Source organism: Eumetopias jubatus, unplaced genomic scaffold, assembly GCF_037043125.1.
Source record: "Eumetopias jubatus isolate StellerSeaLion01/CBP00866 unplaced genomic scaffold, mEumJub1_p1.0 scaffold_12, whole genome shotgun sequence".
NCBI lineage: Eukaryota > Metazoa > Chordata > Mammalia > Carnivora > Otariidae > Eumetopias > Eumetopias jubatus.
Window position 1 is genome coordinate 65,822,309 of NW_028274818.1, and position 20,881 is coordinate 65,843,189.

Sequence of the window (20,881 nt, forward strand, 5' to 3'; positions counted from 1 at the left end):
CTAGTCAGGGCTAACTTGGTGCTAGCTGTCCCAACTCATGAACTTCATAGGAGCGTACATGAAATCATGCATTTCTTCCCACCAACACTGGTTATGTCTAATAAATAGTTTAAAATCTATTTTTATTTATGATGATGATGACTTAAGGGAAAAGAAGGTAGCGGGAAGGTAAGGGAGAAAGAAGGGAAAGACAGAAGGGAGAAGGCTGGGAAAGAGAAAGGGGAGGGGAGAGAAGGTGGGCAAAGGAAAAGGGGGAAAGATGTAAACAGAAACTGCTGGGAATGTTACATTGGCAGAGCTTGAAGTGAGGGGAGCGTAGAAACAAGGTGGAGCGAGGAGTTGCTGAAGAGAGAATGGTTTGTATTCTCAAACCTCATGGAGAGTGAAGCGTGGCTGGCACACAGTCAGGCTCAATATACGTGTGCTGAATGAGAGTGTGTAGAAGGGACTGAGGCAGTAGCTTCAGTCTAAAGTGTCACTGAGGCACATGCTCACCACCTGAACGTTCTTCGGGCCGAGGATGTTATACCCTGGCTGTCTCTTCTCATGATTTTCCTTTAAAAGGCCAATTTGCTTATAAGGAAGAAATCATTGTTCGGACTTTAGCTCAAAGTAGTAAGTATCCTTACACTAGTGGTCAGGTCAATCCCAGCTTTAGATTGTATCCGGCCGGTGAAGGATGTTCCCCAACTTCACCCTAAGCCAAAGCAGTGGTCAGACTGTTAAAGTGTTAGGCATCATGGCAGGATAGCAAGGGGGATAGTTTTAGGCGGGTGGCGTCAGTCCATGGCTGTCCCAGTCCTGGCAGCACAGCAGCACTGATTACGCTCAGGCTCCGCTCCAGAGAGGACCTGAATAGGGCAAGCCCAGCCTTACAGCGCACACCAACAGTTCTGACCATCAGGTAGCAAGGTCCTCAGGTGGGGTCTAGTGGACCCAAAGGAACATTTAGCTCCCAGAACCTCGGAGAGCTTCTACCCGACCCCTAGTCAATCTGGTCAGCTCATGTGTCATGCCCATCTTGGCATCTTGGGTTTAGGTTTCTGTTCCAATTCTCTGCTGAAACTGGAGTCTATCCCTTCTTGGCCAAGACCCAGAACCTCTCACGGGCTCCTGCCTCTGTCTCCCCTTCTCACCTCTTTTACTAACCAATGTCGCCCTAACCCAGAAGGACCACTATCATCTATAATCTCGGCATCCATCTGTCAACCACCACTTCTTCCTCTAAGACAGGGCTACACCCAACCGTGTCCTTGTGGAATCAGCCACTTGAATGTTGAATCACCTACACAAGATTTCATTTAGCCATGGTTGGATTTGGTTATTGGTTCTGCTGTCCCTTCCTGGAGGGGCCTGATTCTTCTGTGCTGGCATGCTTCCCACAGCACTGAAGGTGGCCTTTTCTTTTCTCCCTATTTGGAAAAATCCCCTCTGTCTCTTCTGTTGTGTGAGCAATCCAAAGCTTACCAAAAGGTATACTCCCATTCAATTTCTCAGGGAAATGTCTCTGCTTCTTCACCTCCTCCAAGCTAACCTTCCTCTTCTGACTAAAAGGACACTAACAATATTGTGATACCTTTGCTTACAATTTATGTCTTTGGGGGATTTGTACAGTGAAGGTTGAACATCATCCACTCATACTTTGTGCTCTGTTCCTGGTGCAGTTTGGGGGCTTGCTAAATGACTATTGATGAACGAATACTAAAACAGCTTTAAAAAAACTGGGAATGGTTGCTCTAATATCCTGGTTAATGATTAGTTACTGCTTTTGTGAGACGGTTAATTCCATCCTAAGTGTGAAGTACTAATGAGAACAAAGTAGTGATTGTTCTTCTTCAGAGACATTTTTATTATCTGTTATTCGTTTTTAAAAAATGTTTATTTATTTTTATTTGAGAGACAGAGAGCACGGGGGGTGGGAGGGGCAGAGGGAGAAGCAGGCTCCCAACTGAGCTTGGAGTCTGACTTAGGGCTCAATCCTACAACTCTGAGATCACGACCTGAGCCAAAATCAAGAATCAGCTGCCCAACTGACTAAGCCACCCAGGTGCCCCTATGATCTGTTATTCTTAAAATTACCTATTTTATTTTATTTTTTATTTTTAAAATTTTAATTCCATTATAGTTAACCTAAGTGTTAAATTAGTTCCAGGTGTACACTATGCTGATTCATCACTTCCATACATCACCTGGTGCTCATCACGACAGATGCACTCCTTAATCCCCATCACCTGTTTCCCCCAACCACCCGTGCCCCCACCCACCACCACCACCCTATTCCACCCAATCCTCTCTGGTGACCAGCAGTTTGTTCTCTAGATTTAAGGGCTATTTCTTGATTTGTCTTTTATTTTTCTTTGTTTGTTCTTTTGTTTCTTAAATTCCACGTATAAGTGACATCATACGATATTTGTCTTTCTCTGACTGACTTATTTCACTTAGCACTATACTCTCTGGCTCCATCCATGTTGTTGCAACTGGGAAGATTTCATTCTTTTTTATGACTAAGTAACAGTTCATTGTATATACACGCCACATCTTCTTTAGCCATTCATCTATCGATAGACACTTGGACTGCTTCCATATAATATGGCTATTGTAGATAATGCTGCTATAAACATAGGGGTGCATATATCTTTTCGAATTAGCCCTTTCATAATTTTGGGGTGTGTACCCAGTAGAGGAATTACTGGATCATATGATAATTCTATTTTTAATTTTTTGAGGAGCTTCCGAACTGTTTTCCACTGTGGCTGCGTCAGTTTCCATTCCCACCGACCGTGCATGAGGGGTTCTTTTCTCCCCACATGCCCGCCAACACCTGTTGTTTCTTTTTTTTTTATTTTAGGTATTCTGACAGGTGTAAGGTGATCTCTCATTGTAGTTTTGATTTATGTTTCCCCGATGATCAGTGATGTTGAGCATCTTTTCATGTGTCTGTTGGCCATCTGGATGTCTTCTTTGGAGAAGACAAAGTAGTAGTTTATTACTGCCTAGACAATTTATCGTTACATAGAGAAATTATCTGCTCCATAGTTATACGTGGTACCTTGCACTGGGCTCATCATTAAATAAATCATGATCTTCCCCCAGGCAGGGTGAGCAAAAGGGTGTGGATGGTTCAGAGAAAATTCAGCTCCATTGCTGAGATAATAAACCACTAATGATCAATTGTTTATATAGGGTAACATGTTATCATTATGAGAAACAAAATTTCAAAGAACAGGATTATCTAATGTTACAGTAGAGAAAAAGACTTAATTTGTCTCTTCTAACATCAGTCCCAAATATTCTCTAGCTTTTTCTCTGACCTGTGCCAAGCTAGTATCTGAAGAAGTGGTTGGAATGAGTCCAGGTTTTAATACTTACAAAGTTTTTTTATATTGTTTCTTATCATCTGCATGGACTTTTGCTTGTATTTTATGAGATTGGGGGCCTTTTTTATTTGAGGAAAGCCCCTCTTGATATCTCAGATTTAATTTTCCTGATTTCTCATTTCCTTTATTCTCATGAATGCCTGGGGTGCTCCAGATACCATCCTATTTGCGGGTTTATGTCTTGATACTTTTTATTATTATTATTATTGTTACATTTTTTATCCCGAGGAACATTGCTGACAGCGCCTTATTTCATTCGGCTTGTAAGTGCTGGTGCTGCTACCCTCTGGGTCAGGGAGTGGTCACACTCTGTTCTAAAACATAATCACGGGCTCCACCATATGACTGTGGGTTTAATTAGTCCCCCGTACTGGTGTGGAAGCACTGAATCTTCTTGCTGAATGGAGCCTGGAGAGTGCATCTGTTCTGGGCCTTTTGCCTTCTGGCAGGTGGATTCCAAACTATTTAAGAGAAATGGCTGTTGAAATTGGTTTGAAATGAACGTTTTTAAGGCCTTCAGAGATTATAAGTCCACCATCTCTCTTTGTGTCTGATTTTGGGGTTTGCCATCCTGATAATGGGTTTCTCTATGTGAAATAAATTCCGTTTTAATAAAACTATTCTCTTTGGTTTAGCTCTTCTTTACATGGGAAATAATTGACCAAAATTCCTGCAAGAGAATGTCTTCTATGCTTTAATGTTATAATGAAGTCATTTTAGTTTTCCCTTCTTTTGGTTAGACAATAGGGCTTAATCTAATTATTAATAGGTAACTGATACTAGTTTCTCTTAGCTTTACCATGAGGTAGTTAGCAAAGCATTTCAGTGCTTGGACTTTCTAATAATCTCACCTGGGTAGAAATCCTGACCTTCCTGTCTGTCAGCTCTAAAGAGGTTATAACCTTGGGAAAGCTACTTACCTTCTCTAGGCCTTAGTCATATGGAAATTTATGGACTGAATGTTTGTGTCCCCACCACCCCCCCCATTCATACATTCAAATCCTAACCCCCAGTGGGATGGTCTTAGGGGGTGGGACCTATGGGAGGTGATCATGTCATCCGGTGGAGCCCTCCTGGGGGTGGGATCAATACCCTATACAGGACAGGTGAGAGAGGTTGCTTCCTCTCTCTCCTTGGCTCTCCACCATGTAAAGATACTGATGAGACGATATCCATCTGCAAACCAGGAAGAGTGCTTCACCAGGAACTGGATCCACTGGCATCTTGATCTTGGACTTTCTGGCCTCCAGAACTGTGAGAAACAAATATTTGTTGTTTAACACCTTCCTCCCCGCCTCACCCCCCGTCCATGGTAATTTGCTATAGCAGCCTGAGCTGAGGGAAATAATTGTAGTTTCTGCCCTATTGAGTTAAGATGATTGCATGAACATAAGATCCTCAGTCTGGTGTTGACATAGAAGATGCTCAGTGTTACCTGTTGTTGCTGCTGCTTGATTAGATTCATGGATCCTGTGCATCAGAAATTGGAAACGGTATAGTGAACAGAGCTTGTCTGCTCCACAATGACGACTGGAGCCTCAGCTGGGAAGACTTGAGGTCTTGGTGGGGGTGACTGACAGCTGGAGGCTGGAATCCTCTGGAGGCATCTTCAGTCACAGGTCTGGCAGTTGATGCTGACTTAGTGTCTGCATGGGGTTCTTTTATGTCTTGTGCTCCCTCCTAGCATAGCAGCCCTGGGGACTGCTGGACTTCTTATAATTGTTGAACTTCTTACATGGCAGTGCAGAGTTCTCGTGATGGTACCCGTGGACCGTGAGGCTACATGACTTCTTATAGCCAGCCTGGGAAGTGAAATGGTCACCTCTGCTACCTCGTACTTGTTGTAAGGGAACCACTAAGATTGGCCTAAATGCAAGGTGAAGGGATATAGACCCAACCTCTCGATGAGAAGAGTGTTGAAGAATTTGTGACATGTTTTTTCAAACTTCATATATAGTATTTACAGTCTTAAGCCGAACTGAGATCACCTAAGGGAATGGGTGTAGCTAGAAGAGAGAGAAGGCTCAAAGACCGGTCCCTTGGGCATCCCGTTTTTAGAAATCAGAAAGACAAGGAGGACCTGCCAAAGAAGACTGGGAAGGAGTGGCCAGTGAGGTAGGAGAAGAGAGAGCGTAGAAGCAGAGTGAAGAAAAGCTTTTAGTTAAGGGGGAGGTGATCAGGGCTGTCGAGTACCGCTAAAAGGTCAAATGAAAAGTGGACTTAGGATCAACGACCCTTGGCTTTGGTAGCATGGAAGTCACTGATAACCTGGGCCAGAGCAATTTCCATGTATGATAACTGGATTCTCCAGTTCTCACTTCTTCAGCTGCCAGCCCCTGGGTCTCAGCCGTGTCACCTCCAGTGCCACTTCCGACCTGAGAGGAACACACTGGCTTCGCAGGCTTGCGTTTTGTCATCATGTATGGCCATGGGGTCTTGCCAAATGTTTCCTGCTGATGGAATTTATGAGAAGACCACCTCTCTTCTTAATGTTCAAATTTCCTAAATAGGTCAAATAGTGGACACTATCTGTATCGTAATGTTTGACCCAAAGCATGTTTCTAAAAATTCCATTTATGGTAGAGCTTGTTTATATAGATCTTTAATGAGAAGTTTAAGCAAGAGACTTATAAAGATAGGCAAGATCCATTGATGAGCAAGTAGGAAACATTAGTCTGTGAACCTAATTAAACTTGCCCTAGACGAGTAGGGTTTGTTTGGTTGGTTTTTTAACCTTTTTGAGGGATTTAAAAAAAAGCAAAATAAATATGAAAAGAGGGGAGTAAAAATTGCTATGTTAAAACCAGGCACTTCAAAACCCACTTAATGTTTGTTCAGAGATAAAACATTTGTTTTATCTTTCTTTTTAAAATAGTTTGGGCAAAACCTTGCTCTCCCCTGTTCGTTTCCTCAGCCCTGCTATCACCTATGAAATCATTTCCCAGAATTAAGATTCCCCTAGCTTAAATAGACAGGTGATTTCTGGTTTCCTGGTTGGACCCTGACACATCATATTTGTTTCCCTCTTTTGCCTGGATGTCAATTTCTAAGGCTCGAATATGTGAACTAACAACTCTATCTCCCTGCTTCCTGGTTACAACAGAATTCTGCAGACTTTCAGATCTCACTTGTGTAGTGGTTAAAACCATGGGCTCTGGGGCTCCCTGGCTGGCTCAGGTGGTAAAGCATGTGATTCTTGATCTTGGGGTTGTAAGTTCAAGCCCCACGTTGGGTGTAGAGATTACTTAAAAATAAAATCCAAAAAATAAAAAAGTAAATAAAAAAATAAAACCATGGGCCCTGGCATGAGCTGGGTGGGCCTGGTGTTGACATGCAGCTCCTCAGTCACTTGCTAGCTATGGATCTAAGTTCCTTAGGCTTCCTTTTCTTGTCTATGACATGGAGATGATAATATTTCTATTTCCTATGCTTATGATTATTGAATAGAATAATGTGTCCAAAGGACTCAGGACAGCATTTACATACTGCCAGTGTTCTATAAAGGAAGCAATTATTAATTATAAAGTCTTCCTTTTTCATAACGTAAGCCTTTGCCCTTGGTGTTACTCATGCTGGGAGCCAGTTGTGAAGTGAGAACAAGCTGGGGTTTCAACCTCAGAGGGTGATAAACCAAGTCGATCATTTGTGGGGTCAGGATGTGCCGGGCAGAAAGGGGAGGTGATGTGGCTTGCACCTTGCTTTGAGCCCTGTTCTCCATCATCGAACCTATGGTCGTTCTGGAGTAAGATGCGGCAAGGTAAGAGTGGGGTTGTTTGTTTCAAATATTCGCTGCTGCATCCATTCTCTTGCTCTTAGGTCAGAATCGGAGGGTTAGATAGGTGAATAGAGTTCGCGTTGGAGACTAGGCTTAATGACTCCTGTTCTCTCCTATCCTTTGCACTCTCCTGTCTTCTGGTCCCGACCCATTCTCTTCCTTTTCTGAACGGTCCAAATAATTCCCAGCACCTTCATATAAAACTTCTGATGATGATTTCAAAAAGATTGTGTTTGTGGTAGCATACATCTGATCTGCAGGCCCCCAAGCAGAATTTCACAAAGACCTCCTCCAGTCTCCTTTCCCAGAGAACACCGTGCCACTCTTGCTTCCCAGGAACACTTTAAGCGCTGTGGGGTTGCTGGGGCTGCGCCTTTCTTTGGCTTAAGACCGGTTTCATTAACAAGCATGTTCACACTTCAGCCGGAACATTTAACATAACACCCGCACAATGTGTTTAGTGTCTAGTTAAATATTAAGTCTCTGAGCTTGAATTATTCAAGCCAAATTGATTGGGTTCAACCTTCTTCCTTCTCTGTGTGCCTTTTTTTATTAAATAAGAATAAGTCCTCCCCTTTACTCTCTAAATAATGTGGAAAAGGTTATTAAGCAACAATCAATACCCTGGACTGTGGGTGGTACCCAAGTGCTAACAGAATAGGTAGAGAAGACTGGCAGCTTGACTGTTCTGTTAAAAAACATGTATCTGTATCTCACATACTTCCATCGTTAATTAGCATGCATGGAGTCCTAACATGTTTTAGCTTCTCTCTTTTGAACTCTTCTTTATAGTTATTTTCAAGTTGGATAAGTAGGTATCTTGGAGTCAGTTCTGTGGTGGAAAAGTAGAAGAAATGGCTTCTTTCCTGGCTACCCCACCACAAGGTCAAATGGGACTGTTAAAATGTCTTGGCTTTACTATTAGAAACCATGTTGTTGAAGAACATTTGTTGACCTGCAAAGATGTTTATAGTATATTGCTAGGTGAAAAGAGGAGACTATAAAACTTTCATTTTGTATCATTTTTTGTTAAAATGCGTGGAAAGAAGGTTTGAATAATAAACACCAAAATATTGATTATTATCTGTGTTAGGATTAAACATTTCGTTTCTCTTTTATTACTTTTATAATTAGACAAAACACACATATAAAGATGTCATGGTTAGAAATGGTTCATCTTTTGTCTAAGAGTCTCTCATGTGTCAACAGCACATGGGATATAATACTGTCCTTATTTAAGCCAGGCCAGTGTAGACTTCGAAAGCGTAGATTTCACGCAAAATTCATAGTGTTTTGTGAATCATAGCAACTTGAATAATTTGTTAGCTTTCATTTCTTACACTTCATTTCTAGTTGCTCCTTAGCTTCCATATTAAGATGTAAAAAGATGCAATTGTGGGCATTAACAGAAAACACAACTGGCCCACGGGCATAGGCAGGGAATATAAAATAATAGTATTTTGGAAGAAAATTATAAAGGAGATGGCAATTTTGAGAGGAAATGATAGAAACGCAGCGACCCAGTTCGGTGATACATTTCACTGTGGGGCCTTCATGAGAAATTTGTAAACAGAGCTCTCCTAAAACCAAGCCTCGAAAACACTTGGAAGGCCCTAAATGCCTAAATGCGTCAAGGGCCATAGCAGCTGAAAAACTTGCCGCTGCTGCCCAGCGTCTGCAGTGCCACTGGGGCACACGCGTGCGTGTGCGCGCGCGCGCGTGCGCGCACGCCGGGGCCGGGGGTTCGATGCCCGCGGAGTACCGTCCGGACTCCCCGCGTCTGCAGAACCCCTGTAGGTGGTAGCCCTGGCGGGGGAGAAACAGGCAGCAGCTGCAGTGGTTCCGGAGGAGGAAAGCCAGCGCTGCGCGTAGGAAAACTTTCGGGACGATAGATGGGCATTATGCCCTTGGCAGGCACTCTCCCGACTGGGACGGTAGCGCCCACGAGTGTGTCACTGCATTTGTCCTGGGAATGACACACGAAGTGGTGTAATTAGACACCAGGGTAACTCCTAGTTGGTTGAGCTCGGGCACCGCATTTGGGGGGCGGGTGGTGCGCAGGTAAGGGGCGGTGAGAGAGACACCGTCCTCCGCAGGTCTGGGGGGAGCCGGACGCCGGCAGTTCCTGGCCCCCCAAAACCCCGAGCAAACGTGCGGGACAGGTGGTGCTCCGAGCGCGCCGGGCGAGGCCCGATTGCCGTCCGCACCAGAGGCCTCCGCGGGTCCTCTCGCATCACTGTGTTCCACGTCGCGGCGGCCGCGGCCCCGCCGGCTCCCACCCTCCCGCCAGGGTGCAGCCTCCCTCGCCCCGGCCCGCGTACCGCCGGAACCTCGGCTCTGCTCCGCGCGGCCGCGAGACCGACCCCGGCTGGGCCCGCGGACTCGCACTCGGGCGGGGACGGGGCGGGGCGGGGGGCGGCGCGCGCCCGCGGCCGGGCCGCCATATTGGATCCGGGCGCGGCGGCGCGCTTCGGGCCGGCGCGCGCGGCGGGGGCTAGGGGAGCCTCGCGGAGCCCAGGGCGCGAGCGCGCCAGGCCGGGAAGGCGGGGGAGGGGTGGGACGGAGAGGAAGGGAGTGGTTGCGAGCCGGGCTGCCGCAGCCTCTGCTCGCCTCAGCGGCGGCACCAACCCCTCCTCCTGCGCCTCGTCGGGGAAAGATGCCCTTAGCCCCCGGGCGTGAAGAAGGGGGAGAAAGAGCCGGCCGCGTCCTCTGAATCCAGACCCCCGCCCCCGTCAACCCCCCGCCCGCCCCGCGCCAGGGCGTCGGGAACCTCGGGGCGGCCGAGGGGGGAGAGCGGGCTGTCCGCCCGGCGCGGCGCAGGCCCCCGGCCGGCGACCCCCGCCATGGGGCGGGCGCGGGCGGCCGAGTAGCCGCAGCCCCCGGAGCCGGGGCGAGCGCCGCCGCAGCCCGCGCTCCCGGCTCGGCCGCGCCGCGCGTCAGGCCCCGGCAGACGCTGCGAGGGAGATGAATTTCGTCCGGATTCCGCGGGAGAGACGACTCGCCGCGGGGCCGTGAGGAGGAGGACGCCGGGAGAAGAGAGGAAGAGCATTCTCCGGGCGGGACCCGGCGGGCGGCGAGCCGAGGGGCTGCCTCGGGGACCTCGCCCCCTCCCCGCCCGCCGCCGTCGCCGTCGCCGCCGCCGCCGTCGCCGCCGCCGCCGGGGCGCTCTCCCACCGGCGGGCGGCAGCCTTTGCAGCAGCGACGTGCCTTTCCCTCCCCCATGTACCTTCTGGGGCTTTCCTCCCTTTTCCGTCTTCCTCCTTCCCGGGAAGTGAATTGCTGATGCGGATCGGACCCGATTCATTAAAGATGCAGCCGGATTCGTTGCGGGATTGTGTTGCACGAGTTGAATTTTGAATGAAGGAGAAGAGTTGTATTTTGTTTTCTTCTTTTTTAAAGAAGTCCTGACTCTTTGGTTCGCTGTACTTTTAATTATTATTTTATTTAAATATACGACTTAATTGTATTCTTCCTAAGATGTATAAAAGATCTATTTTATGGTAACTTTCCTTCCCAATACATGCATCTGTGCGGGATCGAAGACGCTTCGGTAAAGGGAGCTTCCTGGCGTGTCGCGGTGTCATTCAGCACCGGCCGTGCATGACAGTTGTGTGCAGGACGAGGGGTTTATTTTTAAAACCGCACCTTTTAAAATTTAGGATCAGATACTCGTAGTGCAAACCGTAATACTCATTGAAGGGAAAAGCGGTGGACCCCAAAGCAAACATGTCTGGGGAAGTGCGTTTGAGGCAGTTGGAGCAGTTCATTTTGGACGGGCCGGCTCAGACCAATGGGCAATGCTTCAGTGTGGAGACGCTGCTGGATATACTCATCTGCCTTTATGATGAATGCAATAATTCTCCGCTGCGAAGAGAGAAGAACATTCTTGAATACTTGGAATGGGGTGAGTCTGTATTTTTCAGTAAGCTCCCTTTGGGTGGGCATTGGGATTTAATTGTTGCAAGGGAGGGAGGTATCATGAGTAAGCTGTTGACTTTGTCATTAGTATGTAGATAGGCAGATATATGGTCCGTGTAACATTTATAACATAGACTTAAATACATAATGGATATGGTAGTACATTTAAATGTATATACAGTGAAGGAATAGTTACCAGTTATTCAAGATTTTTTTTTAAGTTTTTGGTAGATATTTTCCCAAGAGTTAAACCGTGCTACTCAATTATTGCCTTGATTTAATGTGGAATTTAGGAGGAAGAACTTATGTTTTGAGGTCAACAGTAAGAGATTTTGAATAATTCTGTGATGAGCAAAATGGATTATTGCTCACAGTTGCCTAACGCGTGGCGGAATAACACACATTCAGTTGAAAGGTATTTATTGGTGGAAACATTCTTTCCCAGACTTTGGAAATCACTCTTGAAATGGGAGGAGATAGTGAAATGTCTTAGGTCAACAGGAACTGGAAGGTGGTGATCGCTGGGGTTTTGTTTCATCTCCATATGGTACAATCAAAGGAAACTACTAAACATGGACTTTCCCAAAACTGTCATGTTTGTAAGATGGCATGACATAATAGTTAAAAAATTTTGTGATAGTAGTTGGTGAAGAATGTTTGGGAACAGCTCCCACTTGAGGGTTAGACGGACTATACATTTAACGCAGATCTAAACCGGTTGGATTTTTGTCTCCATTTCCCTAAATAGAGATGTGATTTAGAAGACCCGCTGTAGTGCAGTAGATCAGAGATAAGCACAGACGCTCCATGTGACCTTCTAGCTTGAAGGCTTGGCTTAAGTTCTGCTTCCCATGTTACACACGAGCACATTACAACATCCAGTGGCTCTCCGTTGGGAGAACACACATCACCACCCACACCTGTGTTGGTACATTAGCTTTGGAGGGGTATTAGCTAAAGTGTTTTGTACCATTGGGATATTAATAGTTATAGTTTGTTGGAAAGTGTCCTAAAATGTTTTTGTTCTCAAGTAAAGCTTTATTGAAGTAAAAGTCAAGTGGTGATTATTTCGTTCATTTATTTTTTTGATTTGAAATTTATTAAAAATTAGCTTGTCAGGTAAATAACTCATTCAAGATGGCCTATATAATAACTTTATCCAACTTACCAGTATTGGAAGTTTTCTAGCAACTTGATGTCATGAGGTGTTTAAAAACTGTGTGTATGTGTGTGTATTTGTGAACAGATGATTTTTACAGACTACCAGGCTCATACTAGGAATGTAAGAATTCTAAACCATCTTCTCTCTTAAGAGTTAGTTTTGATTGACTTTGGTACTGGTTTTGTATGTCTTTTATTTTTATGCATAGAGCAAAATATTTTATAAAACGTATGTCATTTTACATTCCATGTTTCCTAAATTCAGAGGTGTTTTTTTTTTTTTTTAGTATTTCTTTTGAAAATTTAAAGAAAAGGTTTAGGCACTTCTAGAATTTCAGTTCTTGAATTGGGTTCCATAGCGACACTCTTGTCTATGATCATGATTGTCATTTAGTAACTGTTCTTTCTCATCTACGAAATGATGGGAGAACTCTATGTACCAGTAATAAATATAATTTTTAAAATTATGATAAAAGAGAAAATTGTATCCTTGCCTTTTGGTTATTAAGAGTTTACATAGTAGTTTTATGCAAGAAGATATTTTGCTGTTTTGCCAGAATAATTTATGTATATTTTTCACCAAAGATGTTTTCTTGGATTTTGTTTCTTATATCTCTATTAAAAAACCTTGCTTATGCATATTTAGTTTAAGCCAAATAAGCCAAAAGTCAAGTAAGTATTTGGCCAAATATACTTTATTTTTCTTAATATATTTTGAGTATTTCAAACCAGGGACTTTGCACAGTTTAAAGTCAGTTTTAGTGGTATCCTTCATATTTTGTCTTCTTAGAAGTCTGACATGACATAACAAAAATGTAGTCTCATATAAACTCATATTGTTTTTCTCAGTAGTAGAGAAAAAGAGACTAGAATTTTTAAGGAATTTGTATGCTGTGTGGCTAGGCAGTGTCTAGTCATGCATTTTTAAGTGTGAGATCTCAAAAATGGGAGTTACCAACCACAGAAGTTTGGTAAGGACTAAGAAAAAGTTAAGAATGGAAAAGCTGTCAAAAGATGTATCTTGAGTAGTAATATTTTTTATTTTTAAGCTATTTGAGAATTTAGGTTAAGAATGCCAGTCTGTTCTCTCCATTTAAGTATTGAAATAGGTCAGCTGTTATTTGTGTCTGAATTGATTACTACATTTTGGGGACACGTCCTATGTTATTCTTATCATCTAACATTATGTGAAAAACAGATGAAGTTTCCAGATAGTGAAATCACCTCAATTTAATTTCTTAAACATTACTTTTTTGGTCAGTGTTGGAAATTTATAGGGATTGTTTGTTGGGCTTAAATATGATAATTATGATTTGCGTTAAATGATACAATTTTTAGTTTGAGGTTTTTTTTAAATTTTTTTTAAAGATTTTGTTTATTTGACAGAGAGACACAGCGAGAGAGGGAACACAAGCAGGGGGAGTGGGAGAGGGAGAAGCAGGCTTCCCGCTGAGCAGGGAGCCTGATGTGGGGCTCGATGTGGGGCTCGATGTGGGGCTTGATGTGGGGCTCGATCCGAGGACCCTGGGATCATGACTTGAGCTGAAGGCAGACGCCCAACGACTGAGCCACCCAGGCGCCCCTAGTTTGAGTTTTAAAAGATCTGGTGTTCCCAACAGTAGAGCAGTAGTAGTTAAATACTCTGTATTACATGCTGTATATTTGTGTTTGGCTATTTACATTAATGAATGTGTCATCTAATTATGCCTTATTTTAATGCTGATGATAGGCTACTTTAAAAAAATGGAGTCAGCCAAGGTTCTGTGTGCCTTGCTTCATTTCCATCAGTTTCACTTTATTCCTAGTTATGGTCCATTTCACTTTTATATTGGTACAGTTAAAGTTTTGTTCATCATAGTATCATGACAAGAAAACTGATATTTCACTCAGATATGTTTTTTTTGGGGGGGGGGAAGGGCAGCATTCCTTGCTTGTGTTGATGGCTTGAGGGAGGAAATAGAGTTTTAGAGAGGAAGAAGGAGTTAAGGCAGTGAGCAATAGAGCAAGGGGATAAGAGTGCCTTAAGGCCATAGACCCCTTAAATTTAATAATATATATTTTCTAGTTATATCCAGTAAGATTTGAAAGACTTTTGTGTCCTTGTTTTTTGATTGGTGAAATGATAATGGTTTGTATGTTTGTTTATAAAATAATAGTTTTGATGTCAGTAGTACAACTCTAGCATAAGTTACAGTAGAGTTGTGGAAGTAAAAATAATGTTATTATAAACTAATTTGCTAGCAGTGACTAAATGAGTGCATTATTCATTGAATTGGCTACCCTCTACTTTGAAATGGGAAATTGGAATTTTAGGGAATTCTTTACCAACTTACTTAAAGAATAGATGTAAGATAATGTTACTCAATACAAAAGAAGCAAGCAAGGCTGTCTGTATGTGGATAACTTTTTTGATGGTTTCTGATTCTTGTACTTTGTAACATTTCATTTAAAATTATCCTTCATAGTAATTTTATAGGTTAGTGTATGCACACACATACATCTAAATGATTAATAATGAACTTGTTACCAGAGCACTTCAGTGGGTACTGTGGTTTAAACTTTTCCTTTCATTGGGGTAGTTTTAAAGCTTATTCACATTTTTTTTCAGGTGTGGGTCAATTAAGTGAGGTGATGATGGCTTGACTAGAAGGATCTGAATCTTTTCTAGGACACTTTGTTCTTCACTTCTGCTGTTGCTCCTTACTAGCTTTATGTTAGTAGAATATGTCATACCAAACTATCAAAATGTTTGTTTCATACAGATCATTAAGTGTATTTTTATTTAAGTCCTCAGGGTTGTCATAAATGTCATTGGAAATACAGATTGGGCACTTGTTTCCTTTATTCTACTCATCTAATATTCTAGTCTTTTCTAAGAACGACAATGAAAAAGTAGAATTTTTTGACCTAACACAATGCTGGTACATGGTAGAAGAATGTTCAATAAGTAGTGTCTCTTACTTTTCCATTTCTTTCTTTTGTTTCTTTCTGTTTTTAATAGAAGTATAGTTGACATACAGTATTATATTATTTTCAAGTGTGCAATACAGTGATTCATCAATTCTGTATATAACTCGGTGCTCATTAAGATAGAAGTACTTTTAATCCCTTTTATCTGTTTCACCCATTCTCCCCCCCATCTCCCCTGTGGCAACCACCAGTTTGTTCTGTGTTTAAGGTTCTGTTTTTTTGGTTTGTTTCTGTTTGCCTTTGTTTGTTTGTTTTGTTTCTCAAATTCCACATATGAGGGAAATCATGTGGTATTTTTCTCTTTTTTAAGAATATATCCCTCTGTGAGTGAGAATAGGGATGTTAGGATTAACAGTTTAAGAATTTTAGGAATTTTTCATATGGCTATGTAGGGCATACTTTAGTATAGCAGTGTAAAAACAAATAACGTAACGTTCGCAATTTTATGAAATATTTCATAATTTCTGGGGCTTGATTAATATTACAGAGTAAGCCCAGGCAATTTTAGGTAAAGGAACTGAATTTGGTACAGATTAATATTTTATTACACTCCTCTTCAGCGGCAGTCAGAAAATTGCTTTGAAATCTTCTCCTTTGGCACACTTATTGACAGTATGTAGGCTACTTTAAATAAATATGTAGCCCATTGTGTTTCATCTTATTAGTTTTGATAGATTTTAAAATCAATTTACTAAGTCCAACGAGCATTTAAAAAAATTAAATAGACCAGAATAGAAAATATCAAGGACATTATGTTTAGAAAGAATAAGTATTTTCATGCAAAACTCTTGTGTCTCCCTGTATTTCTACTGCAGATTTGGATCCAAAAAGTTTGAAACTCTACTGTAGATGAAGCTAAAATATGTTGTTTGACAGCAAAAAGGTTATAGACCTAGTTCCTTTTTTTTCCCCCCAAAAGCTCAAATGATAAAATTAGGGACAGACTTAAGAATTTAAAGAAGAGGAGTTTAGGGCAGGGCAAGAAACTTGGAAGGAGGGATGGAGAATGGGAGAAAGGACGACTGATAAAAATGAGCATGAATATAGTGTCTTCCTGGGTTGCCTCTTAAGTCTGCACTGTGAATGGGTATGTTTAATTTACAAGAACTTAGTGAACAGAGAATTGACTTCATTCCTTTGTATTGTCTTTGAGTCTTTGATGGTTCATTTCCTTTTCCTTTGACATTTTTCCTTTTCTGACTTTGGGCTCTTGGATTGTCAGAGTTGGAAGTTTGTTGAACACGAGGAATGATCATATGACCTGTAGACATTGGTATTAGTTTTTTGGTTATATCTTCCCGTTACTCCAGATGAACTCTATAGTAGATGCAAGTGAGAAGATTTGCTAGTTCTATGGATTTTCTGATCCTTTGTTACTCATGAAACTACCAGTGGGAGTGACTTCAAGTTTTTGGAAGCTATGGCCAAGAATTGCTCAGCTACTTTCGCTGTATGTTAATGAGTCAAGAAATTCTTTACGTAATGATTTTTGTTTTTGAATGACCCACACTGTAAGAATAGGTCATCCCAGATATAGGAATGGCTATTTTTTGTTATAACTGCATACAAAACTCCTTTGTAGATCAAGGGGATTTCTTTCTCTTCCCCACTGATGCCCATCAGAGCATCAGAGTCGCTCTTCCCAGCCAGTTGCTCTGTACTTTTTTTCTAGAGTCCACTTCCTTTTCCCAGCTGGTACATGGGGAATGGCTAGCCCTATGTTGCCTAACCCCCCTTCTAGTGCTTCTTTATCTGCTGCTTTGGGAAAGCAGCACTTTAGCTCTCATGGTAATAGAAGGTATAAAGACCTGGCTCCCCACTCTCCCATCTTGCTGTTTGCCCCTTAATTCTTTTCTCCTATGAACTGTTTGCTTCTATTTTGGAATTAGGGCTTCTTCACTCTAGCCCCATCCCTAGTTTCAAAATGTGTTCGGGAAATCCAGGGGATATTAATAGGTGCTTTGTGGCAAGGGAGGGGAAGGAGATGTTTATGTGGCTAAATAAATTTGGGGAAACTATTTTAAACAAAATTAAACATCAGAAATACTGCCAGTTATCCTAGAATTTATACAGTTGGTATGATTATAGAACCATCTTTTTAAAGACTATCTGGAAGATGTATGGCAACTAGTGTTCCATGGAATACCCTTTGGGAAATGCACTTTTAGTATGAGGTCATGGTGTTCCTTGTATGAGGATTAGAAAGAGGAAACTTTGGGATACTGTGTGGTTTGAGAGAGAATCCAAATATGAATAAGTTGTCTTTGACTTAGTGGTTGTGGACTTTTGTCTATTGTGTGATAGTCATGTGAACTGAGAGATAAGCTTGATCATGGTGGTCTAGCACAAGAGTGATGGTGATGAACAATTACATCTAGGAAAAGCACCTTATAGAGTGAAATTAGGTATAAAATAATGAACCAGTGCTATCAGCTCCCTACTGAGAAGATTATTTATGACCTTTTCTTGCTCTAAACTTGCTTTTCAAGTATAGGCATTCACAATAAATACAGAAATTCCCACTTTATCTTTTGTAGCCTTAGTTACTGTAATTGTTAACACGTTGCAAAAGTATCTGGAACAGTTTTTATTCATTGCTTTGTGATATTTAAGAAGAAAAGATCAAGGACTTGGGCAATTTTAGAATTCATTATAGTATTAAGTATTGTTTTTTCTAAGGTTACAGTGTTTTAATTAAGCTGTTGATTTCAGACTTTAGACTTTGGACTAGTGTGGAAATTCCCTATTACCTATAACATTATATGTATGGAGCTGTGGGTTTCAAGTGCCAGCACCTATTTATATGTGGTGTAAAGAAACCAGAAAATACAATCTTTTTATTAAAGAGAGAAACATACATATAGGCATACCTTGGAGATACTGACGGTTTGATTCCAGACCATTGCAATAAAGCGAATATCATAATAAACTAATTCAAATGATGTTTTTGGTTTCCCAGTACATTATAAATGTTATATTTACACTATACTGTGGTCTACTAAGTGTGTGATAGCATTATGTCTAAAAACAGGACATACCTTCATTAAAAAATACTTTATTGTTTAAATATGGTAGCCATCATCTGAGTTTTCAGCGAGTTGCAATCTTTTTGCTGCTGGAGGGTCTTGCTTCCATGTTGGTTGGTGGCTGCTGACTGGTCAGGGTGGTGGATGCTGAAGGTTGGGGTGGCTGTGGCAGTTTCTAAGTTTGCCTCATCAATGGACACTTCCTTTCATGAAGGATTTCTCTGTAGCATGCAATGCTGTTTGATAGCATTAGACCCATGGGAGAACTTCTTTCAGAATTGGAGTCAGTCCTCTCAAACCCTACTGCTGCTTTATCAACTCAATTTATGGGATATTCTAAATCCTTCGTTGTCATTTCAGCAATCTTCACAGCATCTTCAGCAGAACTACATTCCATCTCAAGGAACCACTTTCTTTGCTCATCCATGAGAAGCAACTTCATCTGTTCAGGTTTTATCATGAGATTGCAGTAGTTCAGCCCCATCTTCAGGCTCCACTCCTGATTCTAGTTCTCCTGCTCTTTCCTCCCCATCTGCAGTGACTTCTTCCCCTGAAGTCTTAAACCCCTCAGAGTTATCCCTGCGGGTTGCAATCAACTTCTTCCAAACCCCTGTGAATGTTGATATTTTGACCTCTTCCCATGAATCACAAATGTTCCTAATGGCATCTAGAGTAGATGAAATAGAAAGGTGAATCCTTTCCAGAAGGTTTTTGATTTACTTTGCCCAGATCCATTGGAGGAATCACACTCTGTGGCAGCTATAGCCCAGTGAAATATATTTCTTGAAAGTCAAAATTACTTCGTGATCCATGGGCTTAGAATGGATGTTGTGTTAGCAGTCATGAAAACAACGCTAATCTCGGTGTCCATCTCTACCAGAGCTCTTGGGTGCCCAGGGGCATTGTCAGTGAGCAGAAATGTTTTGAAAGGAATCTTTTTTCTGAGCAGTAGGTCTCAGCAGTGGGCTTAAAATCTTCAGTAAACCATGTTGTAAATAGATGTGCTGTCATCCAGGCTTTGTTGTTCTGGTCACAGAGCACAGGTAGAGTAGATTTAGCATCATTCTTAAGGGTCCTAGGATTTCTGGAATGGCACATGAGTGCTGGCTTCACCTTAAAGTCACCAGATGCATGAGCCCCTAACAAGAGAGTCAGCCTGTCCTTTGAAGCTTTGAAGCCAGGGATTGACTTCTCCTCTTTGGCTGTGAAAAGTTCTAGATGGCATCTTCGTCCAGAATAAGGCTGTTTCATCTACACTGAAATCTGATGTGGCTGCCTTCATGAATTCTCTTGGCTGGATCTTCTGGAGAGCTTGCTGCAGCTTCTCCATCAGCACTTGCTGCTTCACCTTGCACTTCTATAGAGATGACTTCTTTCCTGAAATTTCGTGAACCAACCCCTGCCAGCTTCAGACTTTTCTTCTGTGGCTCCCTCACCTATCTGAGGCTTCCCAGAGTTGAAGACAGTCAGGGCCTTCCTCTGGGTTAAGGGAATGTCGTGGCCGTTTGATCTTCTATCTAGACCACCAAAATGTTCTCCAAATGAGCAGTAAGGCTGTTTGCTTTCTCATCATTTGTGCGTTCACTGGAGTAGCACACATAATTTACTTCAAGAACTTTTTCTTTGTGTTTGTAAGTTGGCTGTTTGGTATAAGAGGCCTGGCTTTTGGCCTATCCTGGCTTTCAACATGACTTCCTCACCCAGCTTAATCATTTCTAGTTATGATTTAAAGTGAGAAACAGGCGGCTTTTCCTTTCAGTTGAACAATTAGAGGCCACTGTAGGGTTATTCGCTGGCCTAATTTCAGTATTGTTGCATCTCAAGGAATAGGGAGGCCCGGGAGAGGGACAGAGCCTGGGCAATGCCTGTTGGTGGAACAGTCAGAACACACACAATATTTATCAGTTAAGTTCTCCATCTTCTACAGGCCTGGTTCACGGTGCTCCTAAACAGTTACAACAGGAACTTCACAGATTACCAGTCACTGGATCACCATGACGGATACAATAATAATAATGAAAAGTTTGAAATATTGCAAGAATTACCAAAATGTGACACAGAGACACAAAGCAAATACTTTTGGAACAGTGGTGCTGATAGACTTGCTTGACATAATGTTGCCATATACCTTCAATTTGTAAAAAAAAAAAAAAAAAAAATCTACAAAGCACAGTAAAGTAACATCCGATGGTCAGTAGTAGCCTAACCCTGTGTCACAGGGCCTGTGACATTCACCACACGTCACCTCATCTTGTGGGCATTTTATCATCTCATGTGGTCACAAGAAGGCTGAGTGCAGTACAATGAGATATTTTGAGACACCACATTCACATTCATATAACTTTAATTACAGCATATTTTTATAATGGTTATATTTAATAGTTACTGTTAATCTCTTACTAGGCCTCATTTATTAAGCTTTTTCATAGGGATATATGTATAGGAAAAAATGTAGTATATGTAGGGTTCAGTGCTCTCTGCAGCGTCCACTGGGGGTCCTGGGACATGTACACCATGAATAAGGGGGGACGACGGTAATTGGTGCTGTTTCAGCCCTATGTGAGCAACTCTGTGATTACCATAAACTTCTCTGGATATCAGGGTGGCAGATAATAAGACTAGAGGATAATTCATTTTGATTATTTAAAGACAAA

The 20,881-nt window shown here is 42.2% G+C and overlaps 1 protein-coding gene across 4 annotated transcripts in view; it reads left to right on the top strand.

Annotated features, from left to right (window-relative positions):
- The first annotated feature begins 10,600 nt into the window (after positions 1 to 10,600).
- The window catches only part of CDC42BPA (CDC42 binding protein kinase alpha), a 350,267-nt gene continuing 339,986 nt past the window's right edge, over positions 10,601 to 20,881 (top strand). For all 4 annotated transcript variants that reach the window (XM_028111910.2, XM_028111911.2, XM_028111912.2 and 1 more), the window contains exon 1: positions 10,601 to 11,056. In XM_028111910.2, the coding sequence (XP_027967711.1) occupies positions 10,879 to 11,056 (178 nt within the window). In that variant the 5' untranslated portion in view covers positions 10,601 to 10,878. The remainder of the gene's footprint in view (positions 11,057 to 20,881) is intronic.